Genomic DNA, 16,934 nt, shown 5'->3' on the forward strand with positions numbered 1-16,934 from the left:
CAGCAGTATCATCAACTCATGTCAACAAAGAATATTATGCATTGTACATCTGAGGTTGATGATATGTTATGGAAGCTGTCGGGGCACCTGATGATGTATTTCAGCTATTAACTTGGTGGAAAGTTAATTTCATCAAGTATCCAGTCATTTCCCTTGTAGCCCGAGATGTGCTAGTTATTCCTGTCACTATGATTGTCTCAGAGTCGGCATTTAGCACTGGAGGTCGCGTGTTAGATGTTTATCGAAATTCATTATCACCGTCAACCGTGGAGGCCCTTGTTTGCACATAGAATTGGATAAGTGAAATGTCCATTGGACTAGATATCGTTGGCGTTGATGCCGAGAGCTATAGATTTGAATCAGATAAATTTATATGCTTTTAAATGATTATTTAATTATTTTTAATGTTTCTAACTTCTACTTTTTATGATTTTATAGATCTAATTGTGAATCCTAACATAATTGTCGATGACTGAGAGTCTGAGACGAACGCCCCTTGAGAGTTGGGATGGAGTTGAGAGAACCCTCATTCTTGGTAAGAATGAAATTCTACTTTTACCATTTTCAATTTTTTTTTATCAACTTTTTTTTTTCATTTATTGATTACAACTTTCTATCTTCATTTCAGGCATGATCACAGATCAATGAACCATTGAGATTTGACGCATCTGAGCATTTAATATTTATGTCAATGTTGTTATTACGTTATAAATGAGACTGTTATAACTTATGGCTACATCATACATTTTATTTAGTTTTTAAATTATTGTATTTAAGTTTTTTTTTTCTTTTTTTTCTTTTCAGTATTATTATTTTTTTTACGGGTTTGGACTTGGGCTTTGGTGATCATTTAGTCCTAATGGATCAAATTTATTTTTGCATATCATTTATTTAACAAAAGAAATTGACCACATTATTTATTTAAGTACTATTATTATTATTATTATTATTACTATTATTTAGTGCAATAGACAGTCGGAGCTCCAGTCGGAGTTCAGAGCTCCGACCTCCGTTCGAAGTCGGACTCCAATTCTGTTCAGAGTTGGAATCGGAGCAAAAAATTAGCTCTGACTTCGGGAGTCAGAGCTCGGAAACGGCTACTCCGACTCAGTCGGAGTCGAAGCTCAGCCCTAAAGGCTACTATGCCGCCCAGCATTTACCACTGGGCGTGCCGCCTAGGTTGTTTTTTTCACATTTTTTTAATATATTTAAATATTTTTTTAAAAAAAATACACCAATACACTTAAAATAATTTTCTTAATCACTAAGTAAAAAAAAATTGACCAGCATCAACTAGAGTGATCAAACTAGGGCGGCAAATTATCTTTTCCCTTACATATAATAGAATAATACTTGGACGGATGATTTTTTATTTATTTAATAATTAAGAAATTATTTTTTAATGAATTTATAATTTTTATTTTTTAAAAAATATATTTAAAAGATTTAGAAAAATATTTAAAAGAAAAGAAAAAAATTTCCTTAATAGCAGGTGTGTCTATATATATATATATATATATATATATATATATATGACAATACTAGGGTGACTATCACATGTGCACATTAGTATAAATGAGTTTTTTTATTTTTCTTTAATCATTTTTTAAACATCGTTAACCATTATGAAGAAAAATAAAAAATAAAAATATATAAGTGGATACATTTGGTGGACATATTTGATAGTCATACTGTGTTTCAAATATCATACCGGCCGGTATGGCTGAAATATGCGGTACCGGCCACTGGTCCAGTACATGTATATCATATATTTTGTACGAGCTCAAATACCGGCTGGTACCTGCCGTACTGACCTTTATTTCGGCCTATACCGACATGTATTTCGGCTCATACCGGCCGAGATTTCGGCCTTTAATTTTTTTTTAAAATTTTTTTCAAGCTACAAATCTATTTTTTTACCCACAATTTAGACTAGGTTATTTATATATAATTTATTCATATATAGACTAGTATTTTGGAATATAATTTATATATATATATTTATATATATAATTTATTTATATATTGATTATTCTTAAATGGTACATGAAGCGGTACCGGTATCGAAATATTTTGTTTCACTGCCTTGACCAGTATAGCATCCGGTACGATATTCAAAACACTGGTCATACTACCATTTTCCATATGTATATATATATATATATATATATATATATATTGTTGGGAATTATCAGAAATGCTTGGAATCCCAAGGCTGAGTTGTGAGAGTGTCTACTGGTACTTTTTTTTTTTAGTTAATGATTAAGTAAATATTTTTTAATAATATTTTATTTTTTTAAAAAATATTTAAAGTTTAAAAAATTATGAAAAAAAATCATATAAAAAGCATTAATTTACAGTGCTACATCCTCAATAGTTGTAGCACGACTCTAGAAACTATATAATGTCGATAGGAAAATGATAGTATGACTATTAAATATGTTCATTAAATGTGTTCACTTATTATTATTTTTTTTTCTTAATGGTTAAAAAATTGATTATTAGTAAATTTATATATATTTTTATTTTTTTCTTAATGATTAAAGATGTTTAAAAAATGCCTAAAGATAAAGAAAAGAAAAATGAAAAAACACATTTGGTCTATTGTCCATGTCGATAACTCTTCTCAAGTTATCATTTAAAAGATAATATTAGTTGAACTGGTAAAAGTGATCGGTTGAATTTTTTCTTATTTTTTATTTAATAGTTAAGTAAGTAAATATTAGTGAATTGATATTTTTTTATTTTAAAAAAATATTTAAAATTGTGGAGACGGTATGTGCAGGCTCTTTATTAAATAAGAAAAAATATTATTTTAAGATAAATATTTTTGTAATTTTAAAAATAAAATTATCTAAACTTACATTATAATCCTCAAATAAAAATTATATATAATATTATTCATAAAAAAATATATATATACATTTACACTTATCCATCCATCAATTAAAACAGGACTACGATACTTTTCATGTACTACAAGTCAACTCCTTTCGTCCTTGTAACCATATCGCCACTCTGTGACTCACCAGTCACCACAGCTCTTCGACGACTCCTGTAACTTCCATTTCCAGATTCAGTTTCAATATCCCATCTATATCGATCACGTTTTATATCGCAACTCACCGCATCATTATCGATCCCGTTTTATAATTGTTAGTGCGTGTTTGACATTACGGTAAAAATATAATTTATAGCTCTAGGGCTCATATCTTATCATATATTTAATAATTTCTACCGTGATTTCTACTTTATAAAATACGTTTTTTATTTGTTTTTAACAAATATAACATGTTTGAATCACATTTCAGATTATTCAAAAAAGCACATTTAAGAAAATGTATTTTTTAATTTATTTGAAATTAAAAAAATATTTTAATATATAACACCCAAATAATTTAATTTTTTTCATTAAAGAGTTTTTAAAACTATTTTTAAAATTTTTTAAGACTTATAACACAATTCCAAACCTGCGCTTACTCTATTCTCAAGTCATAGCAACAACAGATTGCCTACATCATTTAAATAATAATATTTAATTGAAAATTTCAAAATTTAAAACTTATTGTCTAAACCAAATTATATCATATAAATATTTTATTAACCGATTTGAAAATATAATTTTTTATATATAATATTTGTTGAAATAATTGTTTAAAAAATAAAAATATAAAAATAAAAAAACTTCTATTCTCCGAATTACTAAACTGAAAGAAGATCTAGAGACATATCCGGAGAATAATGATACAATCGCAATGTATTTATATTGATATTTTGGTGTTTCCAAAATTGCAAATGAACTCCTAATCTAAAATTAGGGAATTTGAAAAGAGGATAAAACTATTTTTGATGGTTTTGCGTTTGGGCCCGTTTTCTAATATTCGCTTATATTGGGTTCTTGAAATGGGCCCATATGTTCGGATCCTTAAAAGTTATATATTTATAAAATAATCGTATTATACAGAAATTTCATATTTTACACCTCACTTAAAAATATGTAATTTTATTTTTTTATTCTTATATTTCATATTTTATATTGAAAATAATATAAAATATAAGAATAAAAGAGTAAAATCACATATTTTTAAGTGGTGTGGAAGAGTGTAAAGTTTATGTCAAAAATTTTTATTTATAAAATGGTAGTAAAAAATGGGTACGAAGCTGCATAATTTTTTATTCCAGATTCAGAGTTTCTTTTCATGGACTCATAAACCAGGTAGGTAACACTTGCAGAGGGAACGACTTTTAGCAGATTAGGGAATATTCCTTTGTAGAAACCCCAAAACCCTTCATGTTGAAAGGTTCTCCTAAACACATCGGTCATTCCCTTATAAGCAGTATCTGCATTAGCACACTGAGCTTGCATTCTGGAAAGCAGTAGCAAGATTAGCCCCCCCGCCCCTTTTTTTTTTTTTGGTAAGTAATAAAATTAACCATGTCTTAAAGTGACAAAAATGAACAAAAGTTCACTCAAGACTAGAGCAATAACTAAGATTGTGACAAAATCTCGATTTGCCTTGTCCTGACAACCTGCAATGGATAAACACATGTTGCTCCAAGAGCTTCTGATATTGTCCCACATCCCAATTGCACAAGAGGACCAGGTTCTACAGGAAATCTAACAAAGTTAAATATACGACATAAAGGCAGACCTGGAACAAAACACAACAAAGAATGAAGGATGACGGAAAGGAGTTAGTTATTTAAGAGAGGGACCTTACCACCGTCATGAAGAATATACTTCTTGGACATATCTTTCAAGGTTTCATATGCAACAAGATCAATTCCAGCATAAGGGATAATCCCAAGAAGAAATGGAACAAGGCCTCTATAGAACGCCCGGGGTCCCTCTTGAACCCATATATATCCCTTGACAGAGTTCCAAGACTAGGAACTCTTCCACCTTCACAAGCATGTGTCTGTATTCTAGTTTTCACGAGATCCATTGGATAAATGGTAGTTTGTAATTGTGCCACAGCACCAGCTAAACCACCAGCAAACAGTCCCACAGTGCCGACATCAACCTTACTTTCTTCACCTCTAGCATTAACAATAAAACTTTTCAGCATTTCGTAAGTGTAGAACCTGAAGGCACTTTCAGGGGCCACCTTCAGAACATTTAACCCATTCCCTCGGAAAAAACCCAAGAAGCCACCTTCTCTCCATATATCCCTTAATGCTGGCATGATGCGAGCTCGCATTGTCTGTACTTGCAAAACAACCTTTAGACGATCGAGAGGGGCAGTAGCTGTACAGGATGTCGCTCCTGCTACCCCACTTGCAATAAGATATCTACTTGCATGGATATGCCTACTGATACCCTCTGGGATTACAGTCTGTTCTCCAATATCAACAAGGCATACTCTCTCTGAATAATGATAAATGTTCTCAATAGTTGCCTCATGAGGGTAGAGAAGAAGAAAATCCCTCCATTCTTCAAATGTAATAACCCCATTGTTATCCTTATCAACATGCTCAACAAATCGGGCAAGTTTCTCATCATCGATTTCAATCCCTACAAGAGAGAGACTGGTGTGGTTTATAGAATGAAACAAACAGGTAAAGAGAACTATGACTGACAACATTGAGATTAAAAGCATATATACATACACACACGAGATGCATACATGCATGCTGCATTTACACAAACACACAATGACACAAAGTGGCTACTGGAAGTAAATTGCAATCTAAATGATTCTATTAAAACAAAGGGGGACAAAAGAAAATTTATGCACTTTGCCAGAAGACTTGCTAAATCAAATTATGGGTTGGAGTGAAAAGTGTAAACATAATTACGCCTTTTCTTTCCGATAAAAAAAAGTCTTAATGAAGCACATTAACAGCACATCTGCACCGATAAGAAGGCAATTGGTCAGTTATCTAAACTTTTAGGAAGAAGATCCAATAACTTAACCACTCTTGTTCAAGAATTTATAAGCCTGTTCAAATTATGGGTTTGCAAACTACATTTCTCATCATTACACGTGACATTGATTGGCAATACCAATCAAATTATGAAAAGCACTAGGAATTACAGAAACTTATCAATGACATTTTCCTCAACATTCTGCTTCCCAAATTAACTTATTAATGACATTTGCCTCTAGGAATTGCAGAAACTGGCATGGAAGGATGCAAACTTGAGACCCGAAAGCATACAGATTAGATATGGCCATAAATCACACATAAAGAAATATGCGGACTAAAGCTCGCACTCAGTGTCCGGTAACACTGAAAATGGAAAAATTACTGAATGCATTAAGACGAATTATTCACAAAATAGAAGAGTAGAAATAATATAGGTAGAAGAATTGGAGTGCAGATTTACCTGCTCTAAGAAGTGCATCCAAGAGCTCTTCGGGCATAATGCAGCCACTGTGTTCAACATCTATGGTTTGAAAAATGCAATAAAGCTCTAGTTCCTCGTCATCCATGTACCGCTTAAACTCTAGGTAATCAACGCGGCCGTCTTTATTGGCATCACACACATGTAACAAATCCTTGGCATACTTGTACTGGGACGGTATTTGGAGTGCGGAGAGGTCAGCCTCAATCTGTGCATGGTCCAAATACCCGGCATTTGCAGTGTCAAAGAAATTGAAAAGACTGGGATTCTCAGGTCCCTCTCTTCCTTTGTCTCTCGCAGCGCTAAAAGGACATGATCCATTGACACTGGCCCCGGTTTCCACGCTGGATTGCAGCACTCTTTCTTTGACTTCTCGTCCATTCTGAGAAACCAAACCTATCATACACAACAACACTTTTTTGCCCTCAATCTCTTCAGAAACAATTGAGTTCCTCACATTTGAACTAAGACTGATAGGGAATTGGGATCAAAGTTTGATCCTGGGATAACGAGAGAGGTGAACTTTGTAAAACGAATTAATCATGACAAATGCATATATCCCAAATGAAGCTTAATTTGAAGCTTCGCTCTCCAGCGAATATCAATGTGATAATTACCTTTCCTTTCTCATTGAAAGAGAAATCTAAGTCCCTTCCAAAATTTTCAAACTCAGACAATTGAAGCAACTACAAAATTCTCAAGGTGATAGAATCAATGACGTGTGAATAGAGGGAAAACAAAAACTTGTTAGGTCAAAAAGGGTAAACGAAATTCAAACACAAATATCATTTTTGTGCACCTTTATATACTGACTTTTCCTTTACCTTGATAATCCGTATATATACTGACTTTTCCTTTACCTTTATATACTGATTAGAGTAGCCATTCATTGATTTGTTATACTCTTTGGTGTACGGTAAAGCGTGGGTGTTGGAAAATACACGACTATTCGAAAACTTTACATACAACTTTTTTTTTCAAAGAGCAAAGAGTTAGATAACTTATTAATATGATAATTGCTAACTCCACACATAAATTTTATATAATTAAATACTAACATAGTTTCATGTAATAATAAAAAGTATTATACAATCTACTACCATATCAAAATATGCCAGTTTATACATTTTCTTTTATAACTGAATAAACCGAGCATTTTAAGGCAAACGCCAAAAAGCATAATAGCAGTACGTGAATCCACACGCCTGATCTACTCGAGCACTGTCATACTCTACATTAAGGTTAAGCACAATCACATCCCAAGCTCAAGTCTTGCCATCTCTAAGGCTGCCTTGGCTGCATTTCGCTCTTGTTCCCTTCTCAGACAAAGTTTCATTGCCTCGGAAAGAGTCTGCAAACTCTTTTGGGACCTCAACATATCCTTACAAATCTCACCTGCACGAGTCTCTAGCACCTTCTTCTCAGCCTCACAGCTGGACAGCTGATTCTCAACTCGCAGAAGCAAATCTCTGACACAAGAAGCCTCTTCACGGAGTGATAGAATGCGTTGACTGGAGGCCATTAGAGAGGACACTGTTTCGGCATGGATGTGACAAATATCCTCGTACCCAACTTTCTCACAATGGTACTGCTCAATCAACTCTTGCAAGGAATGTTCATTGGTGGCTGAACGTTCCATATCAGCGAGTGATGATGCCTGGTCTATGAATTTCCTCACACGCTCACGAAAAGGTGTATAATCAACTAATAGTCGATCCAAAACATCAAAAGTTGCTTTCGCTGCCTGTGTCATGGACTCATGTTTAAGTGGATCCATGGACTGAAGACTGGTAATTAGCTGATTTTGAACATACACCAATGTCTGCTCGAGCACCTCCAAATGTGATGTTGTGCTGCCTTCAAATATAGGGGGAGAACTTTTGGGGTTTGACAACTCCCAAGAAACATTACTCAAAGCTGGAGTATCCCGACCAGATATTTGTGGCGATGGCTTGTCAAAATCAGCAATTGAAAGACTATGAGGCAGGTCAGTAAAGCCTTCGTTATTGAACACATTTTTGTTCTGAACATAGGTGGGATCAAAAGAAGGGAAAACGCCTGTTCAAAATATGCATTAGAGTCATAATCAAACATGAGAGGAAAAAATTAAACCAAAGGTACCAAAGGTTTTATGTACAGCAAAAGAAAGGCCCAGTTGGAGGAACTGATAAGCATCGAGAAGGAAGGAAAGCGAGCCGGCCCCACCAACCCAGAACATGATGACCTAAAATTTGACCTGCATAACCTGTCATTTAAAAAGAAGAAAAGAAAAATATATTAATAATAGTGGCAATGGTGAGGCAAGTTAGCTAAACTGGAAGGCAGCAAGAGAAACATCAACTAAAGATACAGTTTGAACCTAAATATGCACAAGAAATACCTTTTGTAGAGTTGTCTCTAGCAGAGGTGATCTGCATCCAGAACTCTGTCTCTCGACAATGAATCTCAGCCCCAGTTGTTGCATGGGACATTAGGAGTGTTTTCTTCACAATGGGATCCCTCAATTCAGCCCCCAACAATACTAGGTCTTGGAGAGTTGAAGAGGCCTCAACATGTGATAGGTCGATATACTTTGCAGGGTTTGAAACATCAAATGTTTTGTCATGTCCCCCACTCCCTACGAGGGGTTCTTGTTCATTCTCAAAATGTCCATCTATAGCCACAAAACTGGGGGACTGATGTTGAGGATTGTCCATCTCCAGTGACTCAAACATTATCCTTTCTGAATGCTCAATACTCAAATCACCCAAACCACCGGCCAAGCTTTTTGAAGTAGACTTTGCAAATACGTCGAGTTTGCATTCTTCTAAAAGGTCATTTATTGTGATAACTTCTTGGGTACCCTCCCACTGGTGGAAAAGACAAGCTCCATGTCCCTGTCACCAGGCCACAGTCCATTAATCAGGTATGAATGAGCTAACACGTCAAAACTGGCAAATCCTATATTTCAAAATGCCATACAAGGAGGATACGAATGAAAATTGCAGGCTGCCCTCACAAAATGCTGCCATTGGATCTCTCTCTTTCCAATTTCTCAGGTTATTCTTATCTTTGTTTAAGGACAATGTGCTTTACAAGTAGTTGAGATGGTGCAAGAGCCACTACAAAAGTGTTTTTTGGGCACATATACCCCAATACTTAACGTCAAAAGTGAAATAGCCACAGAACCAGAAGAAAAAATCATTGAGGACTAATGAAAATATAACATTAAGCGAGAAATCATACAACAAATATTCACGTTTCTATTCTATAACATGGTAAAACCTCCATCAGGTACTGCAAGAAGCCAGAAGGATTGAAATTATTTATAATACCATCAACCTATACTAAGCCCAGTTTGGTTACACAGTTCAAATTATCTTATCTCATCTCATCTCATATAATCATTACAACTTTTTCAAATTTCTACGCAAAATATAATAAACAATTCAAATTTTCAAATTTCAAAATAAAAATTATATTTTAACAATATTTTATTCATCTCTCAACTCTAGCTGTATAACCAAAAGAGGCCTAAATCGCTAAAGGCTGCGCCAACTGTGTATTGAGTTTCCATTTAGCACGAGAAATTCAAGTACACACGAATCACAGATACTTGAAAACTCAACCAAATTGTTCAATAGTATCAAGTACTCGGAATCCCATGACTAGTGCAAATCAGAAGCAGAACTCATAGAACAAACAATGCTCGGTTTTGGCATACACGCCATGTTAAAGAAACACTCAATCTAGTGAGTGTTTTTTATAGCTGGGAACACTTCATAAAAGAAAAATTAGGCGCAAGTCTGAAATAAGTTTGTGCATGCCATGGCGACGGGAGGTACTCACACTCCGCTATATATACGAACATGCATTAGGAGGTAGGGTCGATCATCTGGACCTTATCGGGCATACCTTCTTGATTGGGCAAACAAAGTAGCTTCGACCCGCATTTGGCCCAACTTGCAACGTGTTCCTTCGACAGACTCCAGCGCCACAAGAACACCGAGGGTACACCGACTGAGGAGACTTGCTAGTTTCACCATTTTTCACTTCGTCACACCACTTAAAAAACCGACATTTGCTACCCTGTAAATATGAAACAGTTTTCCAATTAAATACAAAAAACAGAGATTTATTTATGGAGTATCTAAAAGAAGGAGAAGAACAAGAACAAAACAAAAAACAAAACATAAAAAACAACAGTAAAAGGAGTTAACGTTAACGCCAGGGCACGTGTAGAACTTCCTCCCGGGATTCCTCTCAGTGCCGGAAGTCAGAACAAGGCAATCGTGGCCACAACGGCATCGAATGAGGGGCAGATCAAAATCGTTGGAAGAAGAGGAGGTGGGGAGGCTAACAGTGGCAGAGGAGGGCTCAAATTTCTCATCGGGGTTCTTGAAAGGGCAATTTTTGATCCAGTGGCCTCGCTGATTGCAGTGGAAGCAGGCGTCCCTTTCCATTATCGGGTGCAAGTGCAAATCTTTGACGATTACACTGAAGAATCACATTCCAGTGGATAAGACTTGGGAGTTAAGCACAGTGCAATGTTGGTGGTGTACTGGAGAGTCTGGAGTAACCGGGTGAGTTGAGGTGAGTGGCAAAAGGAAGATCGAAGTAAAGCCCCCTGTCGAGAACACAACACGAAACAAGCGTACGAAGCACGCTTTGGCCGTGACTTTTCTTCCAAGTTTTATCAGGTGCGGGTGTTACTCTCGTTATTATAATTTTGAGAAATGATTTACAAATCTCAAATATAGATAAATTCTATTTAAGTTCTTGTAAAAAAATAATCATATTTAAAAAAAGTTATAAAAAAATTTAAAAGTAGTTTGAATTCAAAAATGAGTTGAGATAGTTTATAAATAGTTTCGGCTTCGTTTGGTTGATTAACTCATCTCAACTCATCATTATAACTTTTTCAAATTCTAACACAAAATATAATAAACAATTCAACTTTTTCAAATCTCAAAATAATAATAATATTAAAAAATAATATTCTAACAATATTTTATCATCTCAACTCAACTCACTTCAACATCCAAACACAACCTAAAAGTTGAATTATTTATTATATTTTGTGTGAAAATTTAAAAAAGTTGTTTTGAAATTTGAAAAAGTTGAATTATTTATTATATTTTGTGTAGAAATTTTAAAAAGTTGTAATGATGAGATGAGATAAGTTGAAGTGAGTTAAGATGGGTTACGAATACAAACGAGGCCTTATTCTTTATTAGTGAGATTTATTTTTTTATAAAAAAACTTTTATAAAACTTATCTATTTAAAACTTATACATAACATTACTCTATAATTTTACACTAAAACAAAAAAGCCGTGACATTAGGAAGTTTAAAGCCACATTTATACATTGAGCTAAGTTAAGATGAGTTGAGTTCTTTATGAATATTAGTGAGTTAAGATGGTGGAATGAGTTTTATGGAGCTCACCTAAAATGAGTTTAGATGTGTTTAGATGTTAAGATGAGTTTAGATATATTTATAGAAAATTGAAAAAAATTATGAGTCTCACATGTAAAGATGTTTTGAGTTGAGATGAGTTTAATAATTTAATAATTGAGTGTTTGAATATTAAACTCAGCTTAAAATTAGATTGAATTGAGTTAATCTCAAATTTAGTCTAAATTCCAAACAAGGTTGGCTGTATTTGGTAGGTGAGACTATTTTATTATTATTTACAAATTATTTATTAATTATTTACTATTATTCATAGATTATCTAAACGTAGCTTTGCTCTCAAGATTGGATACAAAATTCATCTCAACTCATCTCATTTAATAATTACAACTTTTTCAAATTTTTATACAAAATATAATAAATAATTCAACTTTTTCAAATTCTAAAATAATAATAATATAAAAATAATATTCTAATAATATTTTATTCAACTGTTATCTTAATTTATCTCATTTTAACTTCCTATCCAAACCTCTAAGATGTTTTTATCTTTTGACTATTTTTTTAAGTGTAATTACCTTGTGCAATATGTGAAAAAGTACATTCGAGGAAAAGCAATTTTCTTATAAACATACTAAAATATTTTCTTAATATATTACAAAAACTAAAATGACGTTTTAAGAAAAGTATTTTTCCTCAAATGTTATTTTTTGGATATCGCATGAGGTAGTTACACTATAAAAAAAAAAGGTGAAAACACTCATATAACTACCTTAAAAGAGGAACTGATCTCAGCATGGGAATAGAGATACTAAATTTTTTCATGCTTGTGCAACTCAAAGGCAAAAGAAAAGGCAGATTGTGGAGATCAGGGATTCGGATTCAATCACCTAAACTGAACAGGAGGATATTCAGAAGGCTTTCCAAAGTTATTTCCTACAAGTATATACTTCACAGAATCCTACAGATGAAGATATTTAGATATGTGTATCAAATCTGGAAGGAAGAGTTACAAGGGGGATAAATGAGACACTAGTGCAGTAATTCGCAAGATTAGAGGTGGAGGAAGTTAAAATTCTCAGGCCCTAATGGGTTTGGGGCATGCTTCTACCAAGAACATTGGAGCTCAGTAGGTGATGATATAAGTTCAGCCGTTTTTAATTTTCTAAATGGAGATCATTTTGACAATGACATAAACTTTACATATATTGGCATAATTCCTAAGATAAAAAACCATCAGTTGGTGATTTTCGTCCCATAAGTTTATGTAATATTTTATATAAAATTATTGTAAAAACTTTAGCCAACAGATTAAAAAAGATACTCCCAGAGATTATTTCTCAAAATCAGAGTGTTTTTATCCCGGGGAGACTGATCATAATGATATACTTATTGCATATGAAGCTTTGCATTCTATGAAGTACAGACAAAAAAAGGAAGAAAGGTAGTATGGCTTTAAAGTATATGTCAAAAGCGTATGATAGAGTTGGGTGAAAGTATCTGAAAGTAGTGATGCAAAAGTTGGGTTTTGATGATCGTTGGATAAGGCTTATAATGCAGTGTGTGACTTCCGCTAATTACGCAATATTAGTTAATGGGCAACCAGGCAATAAAATAAGTCTTACTAGAGGAATCAAGCAGGGAGACACACTTTCTCCTTACTTATTTCTTCTATGTGATGAGGGACTTAGCTCTTTGATCACTAATGCAGACAGAAGTGGGGATATCAAAGGAGTCTCTGTGGTAAGGGGAGGTACCAGTATCAGTAATCTAATGTTTGCTTATGACTGCATGTTATTTTGCTGATCGAATATGCAGGAATGGAAACATGTTGAGAAGATTTTAGACAGATATGAGATGGCTTCTGGGCAGAAATTAAATAAGCAAAAAAATCAATATTCTTCAGTTCAAATACTAGTTCAATAGAAAGATATGATTTCGTCCAGGAGATCGGTGCTAGAGCCAGTGGAGATTATAAGAAATATTTGGGTCTACCCACAATTTGTTGGAAGATCTAAATATAAATCTTTTAGAGGGATTAAAGAAAGAATATGGGAGATGATCAACAACGGGAAAAACAACTTCCTATCTCAGGCAGGAAATAAGTTTTAACCGAGGCAATACCAACATTTGTGATGAGTGTATTTAAGTTTCCAAAGAAGCTTTGTCGGGAAATTTCAGCACTGATGACCAGATTTTGGTGGGGTAATATGAAGCAAGATAGGAAAATAATCCAGTGGAAAAAATGGAGTAAAATGAGCAGAGCTAAGAATGTGGATGGCCTGGGGTTTAGAGATATAGACTGCTTTAATTCTTAGCAAAATAGTTTTGGAGATTACTGACCAACCCGAATTCATATGCAGCAACAATTATTAAAGAAAAATACTATAAACAGAGCTCAATTATGGAAGCCAAGTTAGGTGTAGGGCCATCACATATATGGAGAAGTATCTGGGAAGCAAAAACACTAATAAGGGAAGGAATGAGATGGAGACTCGGAGAGTGAGAAATGGTAGAAGAATAAATATTTGGGGGGATAAATGGCTTCATTCTCCAACAACTTTTCAAGTACAATCTCCAGTAAAATTATTGCATGAAGAAGCAACTGTGGATGCATTACTAGACAGATCTAGAGGGTGTTGGGATCATGAGCTGGTAAAAGAAGTGATAAATGAAACAGAAGTAAAAATGATATGTAGTAATAAGCAAGAATGGATTGGAGGATAAAATAATTTGGGGTCCTACTAAAAATGGTTTTTTTTTTCCTTTGGTTAAAAGTGCCTATCATCTTGCAGTTGAAATGAACACCAAAGAGAGCAGGGAGCAATCAAATTATAAGGATGCTAATGAGGGATGAAAGCAGATTTGGAAATTAGATGTACTAAATTCTGTTAAAACTTTCCTCTGGAGGGCTGTGGAGGAGACTACTAGTCATGTGCTTTGGAGTTGTGTGGCGGCATCAGATGTATGGGCTGAGTCTTTAAGTGTTGTGCAGAAATGGGAGTGCAAAGAAGTGGACTTCTACAATATATGGAAGGAACTGGGCAAAAAACTTCAGATGTATGAATTAGAAGAGATGGCTTGTGGGTTCAGAAAGCTTTGGCTTAAAAGAAATAAATGGGTGTTTGAAGGCAAGTTTGAAAGTCCAAAGGCAATATTGACTCCTGCTAGAAGTGATCTAGAAGAATTTATGAAAGCTAATGAAAAAACTAGTGAACCCAGTGCAGGTGCAGTGGTGGTTAATAGAGATACAAGATGGCAAAGACCAAGAAGTAATACCTATAAAGCAAATTGGGATGCTGCATTTGATGTAAAGAAGATGAAAATGGCAGCTGGAATGGTCATGAGGGATTCTGAAGTAGAACTAATAGCCTCATTGAGTATGCCTAAATTTTATGTGGGAAGTGCAAAACTTGCTGAAATTCATGCTTTATGGAGATATGTGGCTTTTTGCTCTGAGGTTGGACTAGATGCGGTTACCTTTGAAGGTGATGCATTGTCAGTTATAAGAGAGGGTCAGCACCTTGAAGAGAATTTGGCATGGCACGGACAGATGATCGAGGATATTAAGCAGGTTCTCAGTGAAAGACCAAATTGGAAAATACAGTATGTTCCAAGAGAAGGCAATAGGGCTACACACAAATTAGCCAGATTCGCTCTTCAGTATGAGGAGGAGATTGTTTGGATAGAAGAGGGACCAAATTGATTACAAATTGTATTCATCTTGAAAAACAATGTACTGATTAATCTTTTATGATGAATGAAGCTATATTTATCTAAAAAAAAATTCTTTAAAAAAAAATAAGATCAACTATTAAAAATTTAATTTTTTATGTAAATTCTATATTTATTTATTTATTTAAACAGAATATGCGACCCTTATCCGTTGTTTACATGCATTTGCTTCCTAGTATATGCGAACTTCTCCAATCATTCATCCTCCAACAACCTCCTTCTCTCTCCCCCACCCCCAAAAAAGAATACCGAACTATTCGTGGGGGTGATAAATTATTAAATTGTGCATCGTGGTTGTGACATATTAAGTAAAGATTCATGAGAATCCAAAATGTTTATACAAGTAAATTGGATTAGAGCAAGAAAAAAATAAAATAAAATAAAATCGAAAAAGGCTAGAGCCTTATAGGTGTTCTGTGGGTCTGGATAACTCTACGCAGGCAGTGCCATGATGTGAATTATTGGGAGCCTCCGGCAGTATTCTGGTGCGGCTATAAGGTGGCAGTTCGTACGTCTATGATAGTGAATGGAAAATAAGTACAGGAAAAGTAAAAAGAAATTGACACCAAGATTTACGTGGTTCGGCAATATGCATATGTTTACGGGGGTTTGGGGAAGAAAGTCTCTACTATAATATATCTATTTACATTTACTCATAGATCATTATATCTCACTATATATAGAAGGTTTGAGCTCTTCCTAGCTGTATCCATCAATTCCCTCTTGATTCGTATCTGAAAATCCCCTCATATGTCTGTTGATCGTCCTATCCTCTAAAGTCTCTCTTTATGTTGTTTGGGCATCCCCTTTTATATGTTTGTCTGACTCTTTATTATACATGTCAGCTTGTCATGAGTTAGCAGATCCTCTTTGTGTGTACACTTCTCCTTCCTTTTGTGATCATCTGTCATTTTACAGCTCTAATATATCTATTATCTTCCTCTTGTACCTCTCTGATATTTGCAGCTCTTATATCTTTCTTGTTCTCTTCTTATACCTTTTTTATCTCATTTTTTGTCTTTAATAAATGACTTGGTGGGTTGGATTTAATTTATAAGCTATAGACATTTTTACCTTTCATAGGCATGTTTAGATAGTAATATTAAGTAAAATTAATTGAGATAATTTATAAATAATAGTGAGATTGTTAATTAAAATTAAATGGGATAGATGTGATGAGGTGACCAACGGATCCAACGCCTTTCCTTCTAGCTCTTTACTTTTTTTTTCATTCAATAAGCAAATATTAAATTGGGGAGTAGGAGCAACGTCAACGTAGCTGGCTGGTGGGGATGTGACCAGCCCCACTCCCCACAAGCCACAGCATCGAGTCTCTTTCTCTCGGTTGCGTCGTACGATATATATATTTTATTAACACAAAAATATTCTAGAGCCAAGGAGGTCGTAGAGGAAGCGGTAGCGGTAGCGGTATCGTTAATCGCTATTCCCCCTGGCT

At 34.3% G+C, this 16,934-nt stretch overlaps 2 protein-coding genes and 1 pseudogene across 2 annotated transcripts; 1 reads left to right on the plus strand and 2 right to left on the minus strand.

Moving 5' to 3' along the window:
* Positions 1–4,380: 4,380 nt before the first annotated feature.
* LOC109001832 lies at positions 4,381–7,012 on the minus strand (annotated as a pseudogene).
* A 341-nt stretch (positions 7,013–7,353) lies between these two features.
* Positions 7,354–11,013, minus strand: LOC109001847. The gene is made up of 5 exons (XM_018979312.2): positions 10,549–11,013; positions 10,244–10,417; positions 8,730–9,225; positions 8,487–8,594; positions 7,354–8,407 (listed from the first exon to the last, which is right to left on the minus strand). Exons 1-5 carry the CDS (start codon positions 10,789–10,791, stop codon positions 7,602–7,604), a joined length of 1,827 nt encoding a protein of 608 aa, XP_018834857.1. The 5' UTR covers positions 10,792–11,013; the 3' UTR covers positions 7,354–7,601.
* Positions 11,014–14,819: 3,806 nt separating this feature from the next.
* LOC109001823 lies at positions 14,820–15,449 on the plus strand. Its single transcript, XM_018979266.1, has one exon. The coding sequence runs from the start codon at positions 14,820–14,822 to the stop codon at positions 15,447–15,449; it is 630 nt and encodes a 209-aa protein (XP_018834811.1).
* Positions 15,450–16,934: the final 1,485 nt, after the last annotated feature.

Source organism: Juglans regia, chromosome 10 (genome assembly GCF_001411555.2).
Source record: "Juglans regia cultivar Chandler chromosome 10, Walnut 2.0, whole genome shotgun sequence".
NCBI classification, from domain to species: Eukaryota; Viridiplantae; Streptophyta; class Magnoliopsida; order Fagales; family Juglandaceae; genus Juglans; species Juglans regia.

Coding starts and splice junctions, on each gene's coding strand:
- LOC109001847 (XM_018979312.2), bottom strand. CDS start 10,791: ATGGAAAGGGACGCCTGCTTCCACTGCAATCAGCGAGGCCACTGGATC. Junction 9,226..10,243: donor TTGTTTGCCCAATCAAGAAG/GTATGCCCGATA, acceptor GCCTGGTGACAG/GGACATGGAGCTTGTCTTTT. Junction 8,595..8,729: donor TAGAGACAACTCTACAAAAG/GTATTTCTTGTG, acceptor TTTAAATGACAG/GTTATGCAGGTCAAATTTTA.
- LOC109001823 (XM_018979266.1), top strand. CDS start 14,820: ATGGCTTGTGGGTTCAGAAAGCTTTGGCTTAAAAGAAATAAATGGGTG.